The sequence below is a fragment of the Cynocephalus volans genome, chromosome 11, assembly GCF_027409185.1.
Source record: "Cynocephalus volans isolate mCynVol1 chromosome 11, mCynVol1.pri, whole genome shotgun sequence".
NCBI classification, from domain to species: Eukaryota; Metazoa; Chordata; class Mammalia; order Dermoptera; family Cynocephalidae; genus Cynocephalus; species Cynocephalus volans.
Window position 1 is genome coordinate 121,441,890 of NC_084470.1, and position 18,436 is coordinate 121,460,325.

The 18,436-nt window shown below is 42.1% G+C and overlaps 1 protein-coding gene across 1 annotated transcript; it reads right to left on the minus strand.

Moving 5' to 3' along the window:
• Nucleotides 1–10,474: 10,474 nt before the first annotated feature.
• Nucleotides 10,475–18,170, minus strand: LAX1 (lymphocyte transmembrane adaptor 1). Its single transcript, XM_063113465.1, has 5 exons — nucleotides 18,082–18,170; nucleotides 14,137–14,246; nucleotides 13,644–13,754; nucleotides 13,009–13,088; nucleotides 10,475–11,350 (listed from the first exon to the last, which is right to left on the minus strand). Exons 1-5 carry the CDS (start codon nucleotides 18,168–18,170, stop codon nucleotides 10,475–10,477), a joined length of 1,266 nt encoding a protein of 421 aa, XP_062969535.1.
• Between the last annotated feature and the right edge of the window lie 266 nt (nucleotides 18,171–18,436).

Sequence of the window (18,436 nt, forward strand, 5' to 3'; positions counted from 1 at the left end):
AGTCCCACGCTCCCTCCAGATGGTTATTTTATTACAAAGAAGAAAACAGTAACTTTATAGTGGAGGAACTTTGCAAACACCATCTTAAAGAAGTGACCAAGTTTAATAACACCAGTAATAACACATACTGACGTCATGCACTGAGAAGGGCATGTAATGCAGTATTCTTGCTAAAAATGCATAACCTCTATCTAATAAGAAAACATCAGACAAACACAAATTGAGGAATATTTTATAAGATACTGACAGGAAGTTCAAAAGTGTCAAGGTCGTGAAAGACAAGGCAAGAATAAGGAACTACCACCTATCACAGGAGGCTAAGAAGACATACAGTTAGGGCCAGCTCCGTGGCTCACTCGGCAGAGTGCGGTGCTGGTAGTGCCAAGGCTGCAGGTTTGGATTCTATGTAGGGATGGCTGGTGCGCTCACTGGCTGAGCACGGTGCAGACAACACTGTGTCGAGGGTTGCAATCTCTTTACCAGTCAGGAAAAAAAAAAAAAAAAGAAGACATACAGTTAAATATCTGAGATCCTGTATTGGACCTTGGAGCAGAAAAAAAAAAATTGGTGAAAATCTGGTAAAATCCCAGTAAAGTCTATTGATTAATTAATAATATTATACCAATGTTAATTTCTTAGTTTTGATCATCATATCATAGTTATGCAAGATATTAACATTAGGGGATATTTGGTGAAGTGTATGTGGGAAATCTTTGTATTATTTTTGCAACTTTTCTGTAAGTCTAAAATTATTCCAAAGTAAAAAGGTTTAAACATGTTTTAAGTGAAAGGCAGCTAGCAAACAAGCAATCAAGCAGGAGTGGCTATATTAAGGTCAGGTAAAGTAGATTTCAGAACAAAGAATACTGCCAGCAATGAAGACATTAAATAATAGCAAAGATGTAAATTCACCAAGAAGACATAATTCTAAATGTGCATGCAACTAACAATAGAGCTTGAAAACACATGAAGGCAAAGTGGGTAGAGCTGAAAGGAGAAATAGACAAATCCACAGTTACATTTGAAGACTTCAACACTTCTCTCTGAGTAACTGATAGAACAAGTGGATGGAAAATCAGTAAGGATATAGACGACCTGAACTACACTATCAACCAGCTTGACTTAACTGACATTTTCTTAGCATTATACTTAACAGCTGTTGAATACACATTCTTTTCATGTGAAATCCCACAAGATTAGAACACACTTGGAGAATTGTGTCTTGATCTGTAATTGTCAAGAATAGGCTTTCCCCTCTTACAGATGAGCAGGGCTCTCCAAGACAACTAGGGCAAACCCGAGCTTCTGGCAGAGATTCTCAGCTTCTGAGTGCAGTTTACTGATTGTCCTTGTATTTATTTAGCCCACTGAAGACCTCCCCTGATGTTTCTGCCTGGTATCTCCCAGGGCACTGGTGACTCTATATGACTGGCTTCTGCTTTGTTGTTTGCTGTGACTTCCAGGAAAGAAGCACTTCCTGGAAATTAATACCATATATGATACCATATCTAAACTAGTTTATCAGGAAACCCAGTGAACTTTCCAGACCTAGCAGTCTTCTTCTGACTTCCTCATCTATTCTTTTGAAACCCAGTTGTGTGTGTTTGTGCTGGCATATGCTTATATCTTTTTAACTCTCTAAATCTTGCCACAGGGCTTCAAATATTATCAGGTTCTTCTATCATCAGAGATATTAAACTACGTAATTGTGGTAGACAAAATAATGTCCCCCCCCAAAAAGATGTTCGTGTTCTAATTCCTAGAGCCTGAATTAGAGTGAATATGTTACCTGGTAAAGGGACTTTGCAGATATGATTAAGGATCTTCAGATGGGGAGATTACCCTGGATTATCTGCATGGGCGCGATGTAATCACAAGGGCCCTTACAAGTGGGAAGCAAGAGGGTGAGAGTCAAACAGGAGGTGTAACAGAAGCAGAGGTGCAGTGTGTGTTCCGCAGATGAAAGAAGGGGCCATGAGCCACAGAATGCAGGCAGCCTCTAGAAGCTGGAAAAGGCAAGGGAATGGATTCTCCTCTGGAGCCTCCAGAAGCAATACAGCCCTGCTAACACCTCAGTTTTAGGCCTGTAAGACTTATTGCAGACTTCTGACTTCCAGAACTGTAAGATAATAAGTTTGTATTGTTTTAAGCCACGAAGTTTGTAATAATTTGTTACAGCAGTCAAATTTATCAATCTTTTTTTTTTTTTTTATAGCTGTCTAGGTTTTCATTCATGTTTATAAACACCATTACCACTTTGAGATTATAAAACTTTTCCCCATGTCTCTTTTTAGAACTTCCATGGTTTTGGATCGTATTGCTTTAACAGACTTACTAATTGAAGGAACCAGCCAGACGTGTACATCTCACAGTGATAGAACAGCAAAAAGGACACATGGATGAAGAATCATCATCCATTTGGCCTATGGACTGGGGCTTATCTTCCCCTACACGAGTCTGCTAGCTGTAAATGACCATTTACTTTTTATCCAGCTGACACTGAAGACTGCAAAACTTAGACTTGGGGCACAGTGTGCTGGGGGAGAGTGAAAGACTGAGGGAGCGAGAGATCTTCTTGTGAGAATGAACGTGTTTTGCTTGGTTGGAGTGTGGAAGTGAAATGTCCCTATTACTGAGAAAAGACTCAGGTAAGCATAGGAACAACAGGCTCCTGGGAACAGGGCCAGACACATAATTTGTGGGGTTCGGTGCAAAATGAGAATATGGAACCTCTTATTCAAAAGAGGGGGAAAAGTTCTGTTAAAGGTACTGAAATATAAAGCTTCACCTATTTTTCTAGTCTCTCTCTTGACTCATGGTGTTTATTTACTATTTAATGGCATTCTAAGTAAAGAAAAGTTAGTATTTTAAATTGTTAGCATGAATTTTACCATTCATCTTTATATTATGCAATGCCAGTTTTAAATGCAGATATAATAGCATCTAATGAGTACGTGAAATCACCAAAATTACACAATTTTCTCATTTCGTAGTTTGTATATATGAGGGGACTTCGAAAAATTCACGGAAAAATGGAATTAAGAGATACTAGAAATCTTTCCATGAAATTTTTGAAGACCTTTCATACATGCATGCAATTGATCCTCACTATTTGTAGATTCTGTACTTGTGAATTCACCTGTTTGCTAAATTTGTTTGTAACCTTGAGGTCAATACTCTCAGCACTTTTGTTTATTGATGGACATACTCGTGTGCAGAGCAGGAAAATTTTGAGTGCGTCCACATGCACATTCCACCTGTGGTTGAACATGGCAAAGCTCTGCTTTCTTGTTTCAGCTCTCATATGGTAAACAGGCTTTTTTTGTGGTCTACTTAGTGCCAAATTTTTTTGCACTTTTGTGCTTTCTTGGGGGTAATTTCAGTGTTTCGAATGGCCTCCAAGCATAGGGCTAAAGTGTTGTCTGTTGTTCCTAAGTGCAAGAAGGCTGGGATGTTCCTCATGGAGAAAATAGGTGAGTTAGATAAGCTTTATGTGGGTATGAGTTACAAAGCCATTGGCCATGAGTTTAATGTTAATGAATCAACAATATGTATTAAATAAGGTATATTATATTGTGCCTTTAAACAGAAACACACATAAAACAAGGCATGTATTGATCAATTGACTAAAAAATTGTGATCAGAGGCTCTGGACAGACCCTAACCCTGTATTTCCCCAGGGGCAATGTTTTGCTAATTCAGTGTCCTTGGTGATCTTCTAGAATATAACTATCACAAATAACAAGAATTGACTGTATTTCATTCTTACCAGAACAGTGGAAAAACTGCAAAACTATCTCAACTGTTCTTACTCCACATCTTGATACATCCTACCAAACCTATCTACCTCTGACTTACTGATGAGTAAGGGGAGACTGAAAGGAAAATGGACTATGGGTTGTCCTTTCCCTTTCCTGCCATGCCATTATTTTCAGCATAAGTGGTTAACTAATATAGGGAAGTAACATAAATAAGAAAGGATATGATAGGTTTCCTTGTCATTTGTATTTCTTAGGACACCATCACCTTCTTTCTGTATTCAAAGCAAGTTCTGGTGTGAACCAAAAGCATCCCTCCCAGGGATTGTTGCTGTCCCTGTTTACTCAGCTGTAGACACAACAACTTACCTTGTGTTCACTCTGAGTCTTGCTAAACTTCCCGAGGTCGTGGTTCCACCAGAATTCTCTACTCATAGGGCAATGCAAATGTTGTACATGAATGCGAGGCAGTGAGCGATGGGCAAGCGTATTGTGCGTGCCTTTGTGCATTCTCATCATCCCAACAGACTTCATTTACAAAACACAAGTTCAAAGATAAGAATTTCTTTCAAAGTTAAGAATTTCAAGATAGTGACAAGAGAACAGTAAACCAAGTGTGGGGCCCTTCAGAGTGCCAGGCTCTGTGCTGTAGCACAGGTGGCATGACCACGAAGCTGGCCCTGAATGGGAAATTGCTGACCTGTGAAGGGCCTCAGCTTCCTTCCATTTCCAGTGGAGAGTCAAAGGAACATCTGGGAGAGGAAGAAAAGGTTAAAGTTATGGCTACATTGTCATATTCTTTTGAAATGATCCTAACCCTGCAGGATAGAAACGAGCATTTAGCTTCCCAACCTAGAGCTAGGAACGCTGAAGGCAATGGTTGGCAAGAGAAGAGGGAGGCCTGTCTATGTCCATTTTCCTCTAACTCCAGGAGAGTAGTACACCGGCTTAGAGTTTCTGGAAGTATTTGCAAGTCAGAATAGGCCCTCAGCCCAAAGGAAAACCAGAAGTGGCGATAAAGCCCCACCATACCTTAGGAGTACTCAGGGAGGACAGGTGCTGGGGGACAGCACAGAGGATGAGGCCTTGCAGAGGGAAGGAGGGGACTTAGCAAACCACTGTATTTCATACTGAACAGTATTCTGAATGAGGACACAACCAATGTAATATAAGTGTGAATGACTAATTCACTATGTTTAACTAATTAAGGAATCACAATGCATTAGTTATCTTTATATCTGTTTTTTCATCCTGTCCTAATCTTGAAGGAATTTCCTCGTATTTAGCGTTGTCAAGCACAGGAGATGGGACAATTATTCAAAATTTCCTGGCAACCAATGTGAGAAAACAAAACTATACAGAAAGAAAGAATTATAATTTAATAATAATAATAAAAAAGTCTTTCATTGATTAATTTGTAAAAATTCTCAGAAATATGAACAGAAAAGTTTCCTATCTTATATGAGACAATCCACAATTTAATGACATTCTTAAGTTGGGACAATGTATATAAGTGTAACTGGTTTATTGAGGTGTCCAACCCAGGGTATAAACATGAGCTGGCTTATTTTTTCTAGAACCTTCCCCCAGCTGATAGGTTGTACCTCCCTGTATTACTAGGTGATAGCTCTCTTAACGACCTGCAATTTAGATCCCATAATTTTTCATCCCCTCTTAGTCATGAGAATTCTGTCATGGCAGTTTTAAAGATTTTGTGCTGTCCATTTAAGATTCCTTCTCAGATCTGACGTGAGTCTCTCCTTACTTGACTAAATGAGGTTGCTGTCCCCTCTCTGTGCTTGTTACCACCTTGGCTAACCCTGACTAGCCATCATACCAGACTGTCATGGTGCCGTCTGTGTGGTATAAATGTAAACGCTGGCCACTTGTGGGGTAATGGTCTGTTTTCAGTCTCAACACCTCTGACACCAAATGCTTGGGTTATGTTTCCACACCAGCCAATTCTCCAAGTCTCTGGACACCAATTGGGTGTCCAACAATTCAATTCAATTCTGATAGTAATTACCTGGATTTAGTACAGACCCCACTGATTAAAGGCTCAGTTCCACAAGACCGCACTTACTTCAGATGCTGGTTGCAGGTCCCAGGTTGCCACCTGTACTTCTGAGCAACCAGCTACAAATTGGGGGGTTTCCACAACCCACCCTCAGGTTTCATAATTCACTAGAATGACAGACAGAACTCAGGAAAGCCCTTTACTTTTTATTACCAGTTTATTATAAGAGACGACTCAATAACAGCCAAGTGGAAGAGATGCACAAGGCAAGGTGCTGTGGGAATCTTTGGGCATGCCACCCTCCCAAAACTGGGATGTGTTCACCAACCCAGAAACTCTTGGAACCTCATGTCTAGGGGTTTTTGTGGGGGTTTCACCACATAGGCATGATTGATTAAATCTTTGGCTATTGGCTATTAACTCAATCTTCAGTGTCTCTCCCCTCTGAAGGTTGGGGTAAGGTGGGACTGAAAGTTCCAACACTCTAATCACAGGGTTGGTCCTTCTGGTGACCAGCCCCCATCCTGATGATATCTAGGGGCCCCCAGCCCCCAGCCATCTCATTAGCATACAAAAGACACTCTTTTGCTCCAGAAATTCCAAGAGTTTTAGCACTTGTGTGCCAGAAACCAGGGACAAAAACCAAATATTTTTTATTATCACAAGGGCGGAATCTGAGAGCCCTGAAGCAATCTACCCACAGGACAGTTATCAGAGGTGGGTGAGCTACAATCCTGCAGCAAACTGCTGTGATCCCACCCACGCGCTTGCAAGGCCACCTCAGATGGTCTACACCTTGTAAAGTCATGCTAGGGGCCCCATGCCTTGGCACCCTATTGCAGAGGTGTCACAAGATGCTCCAGGCCCATTCTCCTTCCCCTGGTAATATACACCTGTCCTTGCCACAGCCATCTCTGTCTTAGTTCTGCCAGCACTCTCCTCTTTCTCCTTTTCTTGACCAGCCTCAGTCACCTCTCAGCCCTCTTCTGTGGAACAGGGATGCTGTGAGGTGGAGGGCAGCTCATGGTAGGACCAGTTCCCTCTGCCAGGAATCCCTGAGGGGGGTCAGTTGACCCCTAACAGCTGATTGCCCTCTGAATTCAGAATGTGGGGTATTTTACATCTTTAGTGCTCAGCTTTGGGCCATAGTCTCAATTCCTTTTTTGTTTATTTGTTTGTTTTGTTTTGTTTTGTTTTTGCAGCTGGCCAGTATAGGGATGAACGCTGGACCTTAGTGTTATCAGCACCATGCTGATAGCCAACTGAAATTACCAGCCAGCCCCTCAATTCCTTAACAAAAGAAAAAGTCTCACTCTCATTCAAGATTTTATGATGTAAGTATATCCATTGAAACCACATCATCAGTCATTAATTATCAACAACTTGCCCTTATCTTGGGCCTCCTGCTAAGAGCCAGGGTGAATATGAGGGACTTAAATATATTTTCCAGCAGGCAAAGTGATTGCAGATTGATTGACCAGACATATATGTCAACAAAACAAAGCAGAATACAAATACCGAGAAGAACTGTACTAGCATGTGCTTTATTTATATCCATTTTGCAGAAAAAGGAACAAAGGCATAGAATGGCTCACATTTATTCAAATGGAATAAACCTAGATGTTTTCACTCCCACCTTTGCTTTTGTCCATGCTTTAAAAGTATTTTTTATTTTGATATAATTTTAGATTTACAGAAGAGTTGCAAAGATAGTACAGAGTTCCCATATACCCTTCACTCAACTTCCCCTAATGTTAACACCTTGCATAATCATGGTCCAGTTATAGAATGAAGGAATTAACATTAGTACACTACTATAATGAAAATATGGACATTTTGGAATTTTACCAGTTTTTCCTTTTGCTCGTCCAGGATCCAATCTGAAGCACCATATTGCAGTCAGTCATCATGTCTCCTTAGTCTCCCTCAATCTGTGACAGTTTCTCAGTTTTCCTTGTCTTTCAGGACCTCGACACTTTGAAGAGTTCTGGTTAGGTATTTGTGCATTGCCATTCAGTTTGGGTTTTCTGATGATAAGACTGGGGTTATGAATTTGGGGGAATACCACAGAGGTGGTACTCTTGATCAAATTAGGGGCCACATGATAGCAACATGACTTATAAATGCTGGGCTAACCTTGGTCACTTGGTTAAGGTGGTATCTGCCAAGTTTCTGCACTGTAAATTTACTATTTCCCCCTTTCCCTATTATATTCAATAGAAGAGAGTCACTAACTTGAGCCCACAATGAAGGATAAGGGAAATAATCTCCAGGGAAAGTATCAAATAATTTGTGGACATGTGTTAAAACCACCACAGTAATGAATAAATATTTCGAGGTAGACTCTGAGACTATGCAACTATCTTGTTTCTCCTGAGAGTGTCACCTACTAATTTTAGCCTTTATTACTGGATTTATCTGCAGTGGTTCTTCAGTGATTTTCTACAAGGGTACTTCAAAAAGCTCATGAAAAGATTTATACTATCTCTTAATTCTAGTTTTCCACAAACTTTTTGAAGTAGCCTAGTATTTTTCTCATTCTTTCTACATACATTATTTGGAATTCATCTGTAAGGAAGATTTATCCTTTACCTCCATTTTATTCATTTATTCAACCATTCGTACAGACTGATGGATATTTATTTTGTTTTCTGCATCATTACTCAATATTGTAACTATTTATTTTTATTGCTCAAGTTGTTCCAGCTTTGCCTCTGAGAGCTCTTTCAGTTGTCTCCTTTTGACATACCCTCATCTTTCTCTCTCTCGTTTTCTTTTCTTTCCATTTCTATAAGATGCTCAAGCTCGTCCTGTATTTTCCTTGCCTCAGCCATAGAACTACTCATTTCTCCAAGGAGCTCTGGTTCCTTTTATTGGAGAGTGGTATTTAGGAACCAAGATTTGAATGCTAAGTGTGTTCATTGCTGATGGGGTGTCCTTGCTTTCAGGTACTCTCAGTGGACAGAACTAGGAAACACATGTACAAGAGAACTTCAAAAAGTTCATAGATTCACATTATTTTTCAATTCTACTTTTCCACAAACTTTTTGAACTTCCCTGGTTGTATCCTAGCCCATGTACACACAGACATACACATACTTCTTTCTTTCTTTTTTTGGTGGCTGGCCAGTTCTGGGATCCAAACTCATGACCTTGGTGTTACCAGCACCATGTTCTCCCAAGTGAGCTAACCAGCCAACCCTCTTCTTGCTTGCTTGCTTGTTTGCTTGCTTGCTTGCTTTGTTCTTTGTTTGTTTGTTTTCCTCTTGCTTGCTTGCTTGCTTTCTGTATTTCTCTATTGATGTGTACGTACATGTATTAAAATAAACATGAGTTCAAGTTGTATCTCCAACTCTAATCCAGCACCGCCATTCCTCCTTGCTTATTTGTCACATCTGTCTCTGACCAGGAGTAACCTGCCTCTCCTTATTTTACCTTAGATATCTACCTATTTGTTCAACTCTAGTATACGTTTAAAAGAGTTTCAGAATTGTGGTTTTGGAGTACAGTGTTTATGAACATTTTTTGTATGTCTTTATCTTACTGTTTCAAGCCAAAACATTGTTTCCCAAAGTTAATTAGGTCAGTTCCTTTCCCCTTCACTCCCCTCAGTGAGGGTATGTAATACATTTGTAATACAATTAGATTCATTTGTTACAATCTGCATACCATCTTGGGTTCTCCTGACAGTCTGGTTAATTTTTTTAAATTTGCATACAATAGAAATCCCTCTTCGTGGTGTACAGTTCTTTGTGTTTTGACAAATGCATAAAGTCACATACCTACCACCACAGTACCATACGGAACAGTCCCATCATCCTAAAAATTCCCTTGTACAGCCCCTTTGTGGTAACTCCTCTCCTTTCTCCAAACTTGGCAACTGATCTATTTTCCAATAATGTTGCCTTTTCCAGAATGTCATGTAAATGGAACCATACAATGTGTAGACTTATAGGTCTAGCGTCTTCCACTTAGCAAAGTGCATTTAAGATTTGTCCATGTTGTTGTGTGAACCAATAGTTCATTCCTTTTTTACTTGTTGAATATGGATAAACACACGGAATGGATATCCATTCACCTGCTGAAGGATATCTGGGTTATTTCTAGTTTTTGGCAATTATGAATGAAGCTGCTATAAACAGCCATGTGTGGGGTTTTTGTGTGAACATAAGTTATCATTTCACTTGGATTGATTCCTAGTAGTGAAATGACTGGGTCATATGATAAATATGTGCTTATAAGAAATTGCCAGTTAAAATGGTTGTTATGCTTTGCAATCAGCAACAAGTGAGAGTTCCTGCATGTCACGAATATTTAGTTGTACACATTCTTTTTAAAACGGAAATCGCCCACCCCATTGCACCCCAACTTCTTCCTTTCTTTTGGCCTCTGATTGGATTACAAGATAATGTGTACTTTTTGCTTTGCAGCCTGCTGCTATTAGTGAATGTAATGATTTTAGACTACTTCATACTTTCACTGTGCACTAAAATACTATCCCATTTTTTATTTCCTAAGAGTTCTATAAGGCAGTTTCAGCAAATATTCTTAGGCTGGTATGAAAGATAGCAGCACCCTGCTTGAGAAAAATCCCTTTCTGGCTTTCCCAAACCTCTGCTTTTGTGCAGCCTCTTAGCTTCCTACTCATCTCAGCCTCTTTTTAGCCTAAGCAAATGAATCCACTGAAGTAGTAAGGTGGTCAAGGGTCTTTACTAGACTCTGCAGTGGCTAAAGTTCCAGCAGGATAGACCACTCCACATGGCTTTCCAGTTGGGCAGCCGGGTCTTACTTCATCAGGAGGGAGCTGATTGCCAGACTCCTGCTCGGAGTTCCTGCATCCTGACTTGGCAGCTGGCACATTCTCATAGACGTTAGAATCCTCATTTGACATCTCCTCTCCATGTTTCACCTGACTGTTCTCACTCTGTGTGGATGGCTGAAAGGCCACATAATCCCCTGAAGCCAAGAACTTCCTTGTGACAGGCTGGATGTAGGTGTCTGAACCATCTATCTTGCCCTCCACATTGTCTGTTTTTGAGGATGTCACTTCCTCCTCAGCCTGCTGCTGGCTTCCATTGGGATCTGCTGGTGAGAAATTTTCATAATCTCTGTGGCATTGAAAATCCACCCAGGACTGTTTCTGCTGGACGGCCCTGAGATCCAACCTCATGTTGACATAGTCATTTGAGGTCTGAGAGGAACCTTCACCATCACTGACTGAATCACTGCCCTCAGTTCCTGGAGACCAAAAACTAGTGCAGTCACTGGCAGCCCCACAGCCCTTGTCTCTTTCCTCAGTAAACTCCAGCTCTTGGGCACTTGGAAGAACAAGGAGATTTCCAAGGGGACTATTGGAAGAAGCTAGAGTCTCAGCAGTCTCTTCTGCTGTGGGGACATTGACATAATCATGTGAATCCTCTGAAGAAATGCTGGAGCAGTCTCTGGAAGCTCTGACATTGATGTAGTAGTGTGCACACATCTGGGGCACCATGGCATTGTCATAGACACCTACTGTGTACCCCATGGCATAGATATGGGCTCTATGCACCTGGAGGTCATTTCCTGCTTGGGAGGTCTAGAAGGAAGAAGAGAAAGTCAGTGACAGGATGGAAGCAGAAATACAGAAAAAGCCTTTCTTCTTCCCTGCACAGTAACGCCGTCATAGTTCCTTTACTCAGTTCTCCACCTTGGAGAAAAGCTCCGAGTCAGGTGTCTCAAACTGCCAGGCTCTGGATGTCAGGTAGGTATGAATGAAGTGGGCTGAGTGTAAGAGAAAAATAGTGTAAATGTGACGGTAAATTGTAACTGGTTTTTGGACACAGTGTGAGGTTCGATAGGGAGTGGGGGTGGGGGGGAAGTGTTATAAACTGGAGAGAGCCTGGCTCCTCAGAGCACACTGAGAGGCAGGATAGCATGGTGGCTAGAGATGGAGGCTTAGATTTAGACTGAGGGTGCAACTACTTTATGCTGGACGAGTCTGAGCACTCTACCTAATCTCTCTGTGCCTTCATTTCCCAATTTATAAAAGGAAGATGATCATAATATCTACATGATAAGGTTTTTGTGAGGAGTAAGTGGATTGCTACCTATCAAGTGTTTAGAATCACTCCCGGCACATAGAAAGCACTAAAAAAATGCTTACCACGATTATTAAAGAGACAGCTGACACACCAGCTCAGCTGATTACTGACATTTAGGCATGCTGGTCTGATATTTCCAGAACTTAAGAATTTTTAAGAAAAGCTGGATATTTGGACTTGCAATGTAAAATGTCTTCAATTTTTAAATGTTGGCAACTGATTCAAAATGTTCTTCAAACTCCAGAGTCCAAGCCAAACATGTCTGTGGGCATAAGACAGTTTGGCACCTAAGCTCTAAAGGCAAAATCCCCTCAGGGCCCACAAGGTCCTGGAATCGCTTTGTCAATAAAGTTTCGTCCACCTGCCCTTTATCAGCCACTCAGACTTACCCCGGGAAGTGTGACAGGCAGGCCAGAGCCCAAGGAGTGGGAGGAAGAGGAAACAGGCAGTGACATTGAGGTGCCTGCATTGTAGTTGAACCCAAACCTCTGGGTAATGAGAGGCTGGGTAACAACAGAGTCCTCACCAGCAGTGCCACCAGGCTTACCCAAGGATGACCACAAACCAAAGGCACTGATGTGTAACAAGGAAGCAACAACTTATCTATGAAAATCAGCACCTTGATCTTCAAAGTAGTCCCTCAGACGTTATCCCCTGTATGATCAACACTTTCAACATCAGCTGCAGTGCTGAATGACTAATGGATATTTCTGCTACTGAGGAGAATTGAAACAATTCGATAGCAGCCCTAGAGGTAATCCCCAGAGTAGGGTTTGAAGTGTGTATTGCACACCAAGAGCATCGCTCCCTGAGGTGATTACTTAGAAGGGAACACCACTCACCTGGGTAAGTGAATTGTCATGTCTTTGTTAAAACAATTGCAGTTCTATCATCATGAATTTGAGTATTTAAGTATCCTGCTGCCTTTCTTAAAACCCCAAGCGCTTGCTCCTGTCCTGTCTTAATTTTTCTTCTTGGGCAGTAGGGAGGTCCTGAGGCTAGTCTTCCCAATTTATTAATAGGACCACGGGGTGAGTGCCAAAGGACATGCCGTTTGTTTATGGTGAAACCAGATCCGAGCCCTAGAACTCTTTCCCTTCAGTCCTGCCAGAGACATGGCAGTGTTCCAAAGGTCTTTTCATATGACTCTTACCACATGATCGGGACTGTCAGAATTTCTGGAGAGGAGGCTCTCAGTACTGACAATACGGATACTCCTTGACTGATGTCTCCCTGAAAGGACAGAGAATGAATCTTGAAGATAGTTAGCCAATCCTCTGAGTGCTTCAGCCCAGACAATCCCCATGTTGTGAGTAAACTGGGTTTGTGTGGTATCCAGCCTGGGACCTGGTGTTTTGGACCCTAGCTACAGGACGATGTGACCTGGCAGTCCCCCCAGCTTCTGTGGTACTGGAGGATGCTCGTACAGGGACTGGGGAGGCTGGGAAGGAGGCTCCTGTGGATGACCACCCATCCCTGGCTTGTAATGCTGGCACCATGTTCTCCTTCTGCAGTCTTCTCCATGCCTAAACACACCCTGCTTTTCTCTGCTGCCTCAACATCCAGACAAAACAGACCCCCAGCCCAGATGACCCTCTGCTACCTTTTTAGCACTCTAGGTTCCCACTGGAGCTGCGGCTTACAGTCTATCTATCCCATTCTTGGCGCTCTCTGAAGGGCAGAAAGGTCTGGAAAGTTAGAGAAAGTTGCTTCCTGGTGGTGAAAGGTGCATCCTGGGAGCAGAAGTTAAGACTGTGTGGACTCCATGAATTAGAAGAACAAACTTACCCATCTCTTCTCGCCTCCGAGGCAAGAGGTCATAAATATTTTTGGCTCGTTGCCTGGGTCGAGGCAGAGTCAGCAAGGGCCTGGCGGTGACTTGGAGGTAAGGAACTCGCCCTGCAAACAAAAACAGTGGGAAAGATGGGGTTGCGGCGGGGGTCAGCTGCACAGAAGGTGGGGACTCGAGGACGAGATGGTCCCTGAACATACTCCCTGCCCTCACCAGGTCTCATAAAAAGTACATTCTCAGACTTGAGCTGGAAGAATTTCCATTTGAGCTAGAGGAATAGGGGACTCAGCAGACAGAAGCAGGAAGGGGAGACTGGGCACCGGGGTACTAGGTCAAAGTCTTTCCCCGTGGAACTCAGATCAGCACTGGGCCTTTGGAGCCTCAGCTCAGGACCTTGAGTGAGACAATGGGCCATTGTGTCACGTAGGAACACAGGATCACCAGTGCAATATTCCTGGAAAATGAAATGGGGACAAACAAGGGACTCACGCTTCTTCCATTTATTCCAGTTCCACAGGATACAGAAAACCACGACGACAAGGAGGCTGGCGAGGAGTCCCGCAAACCCAGAGAAGATGCTGCTGCTCTGGTCTTTATCTCTAGGAGGAAAACCAAGCACCATGCCCTGGCTGTAGGGGTGTGGGGAGGGTGGAGAAGACGTTTCCTTCAGGAGTTCTAGAGGGAGGATCTGCAATGGGAGCCTGGTGAGGGAAAACCGAGGTGGGGTGGGCTGGGTGGTGGAAGAGAAGATCATCTCGGAAGCTCAGCTTCATGGAGATGGGGGAGTTGGATGTGGGAGAAGAGACCTCTCCCTTTCGAATGCCTACTGGGTGCCAGGGGTTTGCATGTGAAATTTGTTTAATCTTTACAACAATCCTAACTCGCTTTGTGGCCAAGGAACCTGAGATTTAGATTCAGAAAGGTAAAGTAACATGCTGAAGATTCCACAGGTAGAAAGGAGCAGAGACGGAATGTGGGTCTGGGTCTGTTTGGGTCCAAAGGTTATGTTCTTTCCACTCTACCACACTGTCCTTTATACTTGCAAAGTCCAACCTGTCTGTCCCTGTGTCCCCCACTCCTGGGCTTCCTGGCTTGCCTGGAGGAGAGGATTACCCAACTTGCAATTAGGGAGTGGCTCTGTGACAGAGTCCAGCTTGCATGAACTTGAAACCCCCACAGCACCAACTTGTGGAGCTGGTCTCCAAGCAACACTCTGCTGATGTGTGGAATTTAATCAGTGCAAGTTCTGTGCTACCTTGCAGTTCACCAGAAAGAGGTACTGCTCTGCTTTGCTTGGGTGTTAAAATGCATCCAGATGATTCCAACCCCAGGTGGCTATGCCTACTGTAACAGGAAGCAGCCGGCTGAAGTTACAGCAGGGATCAGAAGCCAAGGTGCTACCCCCAAATATTAAAAACAAGGTCATCTGTGAGGGAAGGTTTTCATCCTGCTGAGTTCTATGCTTATTTATCCCACTTTCTACAGTACATTTCCACTAGGCTGCCTAACAGACATCTTGAATCAAAATGCAACTCGTGTCCTCCTGCCATAAACCTGCTCCTCCTCTGGGGTTTCCCATCATCTATTGGCTCGGTCAAAAACTTTGGAACCATTCTTGATTACTCTTTTTATTTGTTTTTTTCACATTCCGCTTTCAGTCAACCAGCAGATTCTGTCTGCTTTACCCTGAACATCCAAGCCAGTGGAGGGCACCTCTTGCTCCTCCACTGCCACCACCCTAGTCTAAGCCACCATGAGTTCCACATGGACCTTTATAGTAATCTCCCTAATGGGTCTCCTTGCTTTCACTCAGCCCCAACATACTATCTTTCACACATAAGCCAGTAGAATCCTTCTAAACGGTAAATCAGATCACATCCCTCCTCTGCTTGTCACCCTCCATGGCTTCCCATCACATTTAGAATAAGTCTATAGTCCCTACCCAGTGAGGACTTTATGGCACCCTACGATCTGGTGTCTGCCTACCCTCCCACCCCATTTCCTACCACTTTCCTCTCACTTCAGCCACCAGGACTCCTTGCTGTTCCTTGGCCATGCAATGCAAATCACAGTCCTGTCTCAGACCTGCCATTTCCTCTCCCAGGAACTCCCCTCTACCAGAAGTCTGCATGGCCCAGTGCCTCATTTCACTCAGGTGTCTTCTGAAATTTCACCTCCTCAGACAGGTCTTCTCTGGTCACACTCTATCACTCACAGTCCCCTTACTCTGCTGTATTTTTTCTTCATAGCACTTATGACTGATTGATATTATATGCTCATTTGTTCATCTGTTTATCATCTGACTCTCCCACTTGACTGTAAGCTGCAGGAGGTCACGGATTTGTCTATCCTGTTTACTTAGTGCCTTAAACAGTGTCTGGTACTTAGCAGAGGTTGATGAATATTTGTTAAATGAATGAGAATGAATTAATGAACAGATGGATGAATACAGAAATCATTTGGGAGGTAGTACAACCGTTATGGAAAAGAGTACGGAGATTCTTAAAAAAATTAAAAACAGAACTACCATATGATCTGGCAATCTCCCTACTGGGTATATATCCAAAGGAAGTGAAATCAGTATGTCAAAGAGATCTCTACGTTCCCATGTTCATTGCAGCATTGTTCACAATAGCCAAGATACGGAATCAACCTAAATGTCCATGAATAGATGAAGAAAATGTGATATACATACTCAATGGATACTGTTTGGCCTTAAAAATGAAGGAAATCCTGACATTTGTGACATTGTGAATGAACTTGGAGGACATTATGTTAAGTGAAATAAGCCAGGCACAGAAAGACAAATATCCCGTTATCTCCCTTATATGTGACATCTAAAAAAGTTGAAGTCATAGAAGTAGAGAGTAGAAGGGTGATTACCAGGGGCTGAGGGTGGGAAGGATTGTGGAAATATTGGTCAAAGAATACAAAATTTCAGTTAGATAGAAGGAATAAGTTCCAGAGATCTATTGAACATGGCTGGCCAGTTAGCTCAGTTGGAGTGTTGTGTCATAACACCAAGGTCAAAGTTTTGGATCCTTGTACTGGCCAGCTGCTAAGATTAAAAAAAAAAAAAAAAATCTGTTGAATAACATGGTGAGTATATTGGGGGACCTGAACACATCTTTCAGCACTGGACAGATCATCTAGGCAACAAATCAACAGAGCAACCATTATTTTTTCAGAAGGAGAGAAGAAATCTAGGGTTATCAGTGGTGGGAGCGGGGAGGAGAAGGGGATAGGGAGAGAGTGGACAAGGGGCATAAAGAATAAGTACAATTTGTAACAATATGCATATTAGTAATAGTGATTTGATCAACATATGTCAACATTGAATCCCCAAAATATGTATAATCAATTATGATTCAATAAAAAAACAAACAAAATAAATAAAATAAAATAAAAAAATAAAAATAAGAATAAAATGTGAAAAAAAATCTGTTGGTTGAGCATAGCTAATTGCAATGTATTGTATTCTTGAAAATTGCTCAGAGTAAATTTTAAGTGTTCTCACCGCAAAAATGTAAGTGAAGTAATGCACATGTTAATTAGCTCCATTTAGCCATTTCACAATGTATATTTGAAAACAACATGCTGTACATGATAAATATATACAATTTGTATTTGTCAATTAAAAAATTAAAAATATCAGACACATCGATATAAAAAAAATAGTTTCACGGGGATGCTTCAGTCTTTTGACAACTTTTACAAATCATCGACACCCATGTCTACCTGCAAGTGACATGTGTTTGCCGTAGTAATAACATTTATTTCCCCAAACTACAGCAAGTTTTAAATTTATTATCATTGGGTTGTATTTCTATCATAGCTCTGAAATTTATATCTACCAGTCAGTGTTCCTAATTTCACCTACTGATGGATCTTTTATTTTTGTTTAGAAGACTGAAAGCGTTAGCAGTAGAATTTATACCCACAATTAGTTCTGTGAAATTTTATGTCATAAAGACATAACTTTATTACATCTATTATTACATTTTTCATTCATGCCAAGTTTGGGGATGTAAAAAGACATCCTAGGGAAATTGGGCCTTTCTTTTGTTTCTATCATGGTGGGATCTAGATTACGTTTTTTTATTTTGAGGGGTAGTTGGTGGAACTTGAGATTAAGGACAGAGATCAGGGCCTCTGAGAGGTGAGAAATCCAACCAGGCCAGGCAGCTGCCCCTAAGGACCTATGTTATCAGTTTTTCCTCTCCTAGCACCTCCTTTTTTTCCTCAGCACCTTTCTTTCCTCCCAGCAGCCCTGAGAAAATGTCTCTGAGCCTAGATTTTGGTGGTCTCCTTGCACCTGCACCTGGCTGTGAGGGGTGCAGCATTGCTGTGCCAGAAGCTCCCCAGGGTGGACCAGGGCCCTCTATGTGAGTAGGAGTGGGGAGTAGCGGTGGGCTCACCACGCAAGTCACTCACCCTTCCAGGCTGCCAAAAGTCACTTGCAGAGTGCTGGGCTCCAAGGTCCTCCCTCTAATTTCCGAAGAAGTCGGAGCGATGACATCCATTGTCACGGGAACCTCTGAGATGCCCTCTAGCTTCAGCTTCTAAGCCTTCTCTTAATCATAATTGGCGAGTCAGCATGGCTTTTCCCAGCTCTTCCCAAGTTGCTGACTCCCAGGAGAAAAGGCAAATTGGTTTGTGTTTCTCATGTAACCACTTTTTTTTTAGTAGATAATATAAAAATGACAGAAATCTTCCCGGTCTCCATGTCTTCCAAACACTCCCTTACACACAACTTTTTACTATCAAAATTTCCTCTTAAATCTTTATT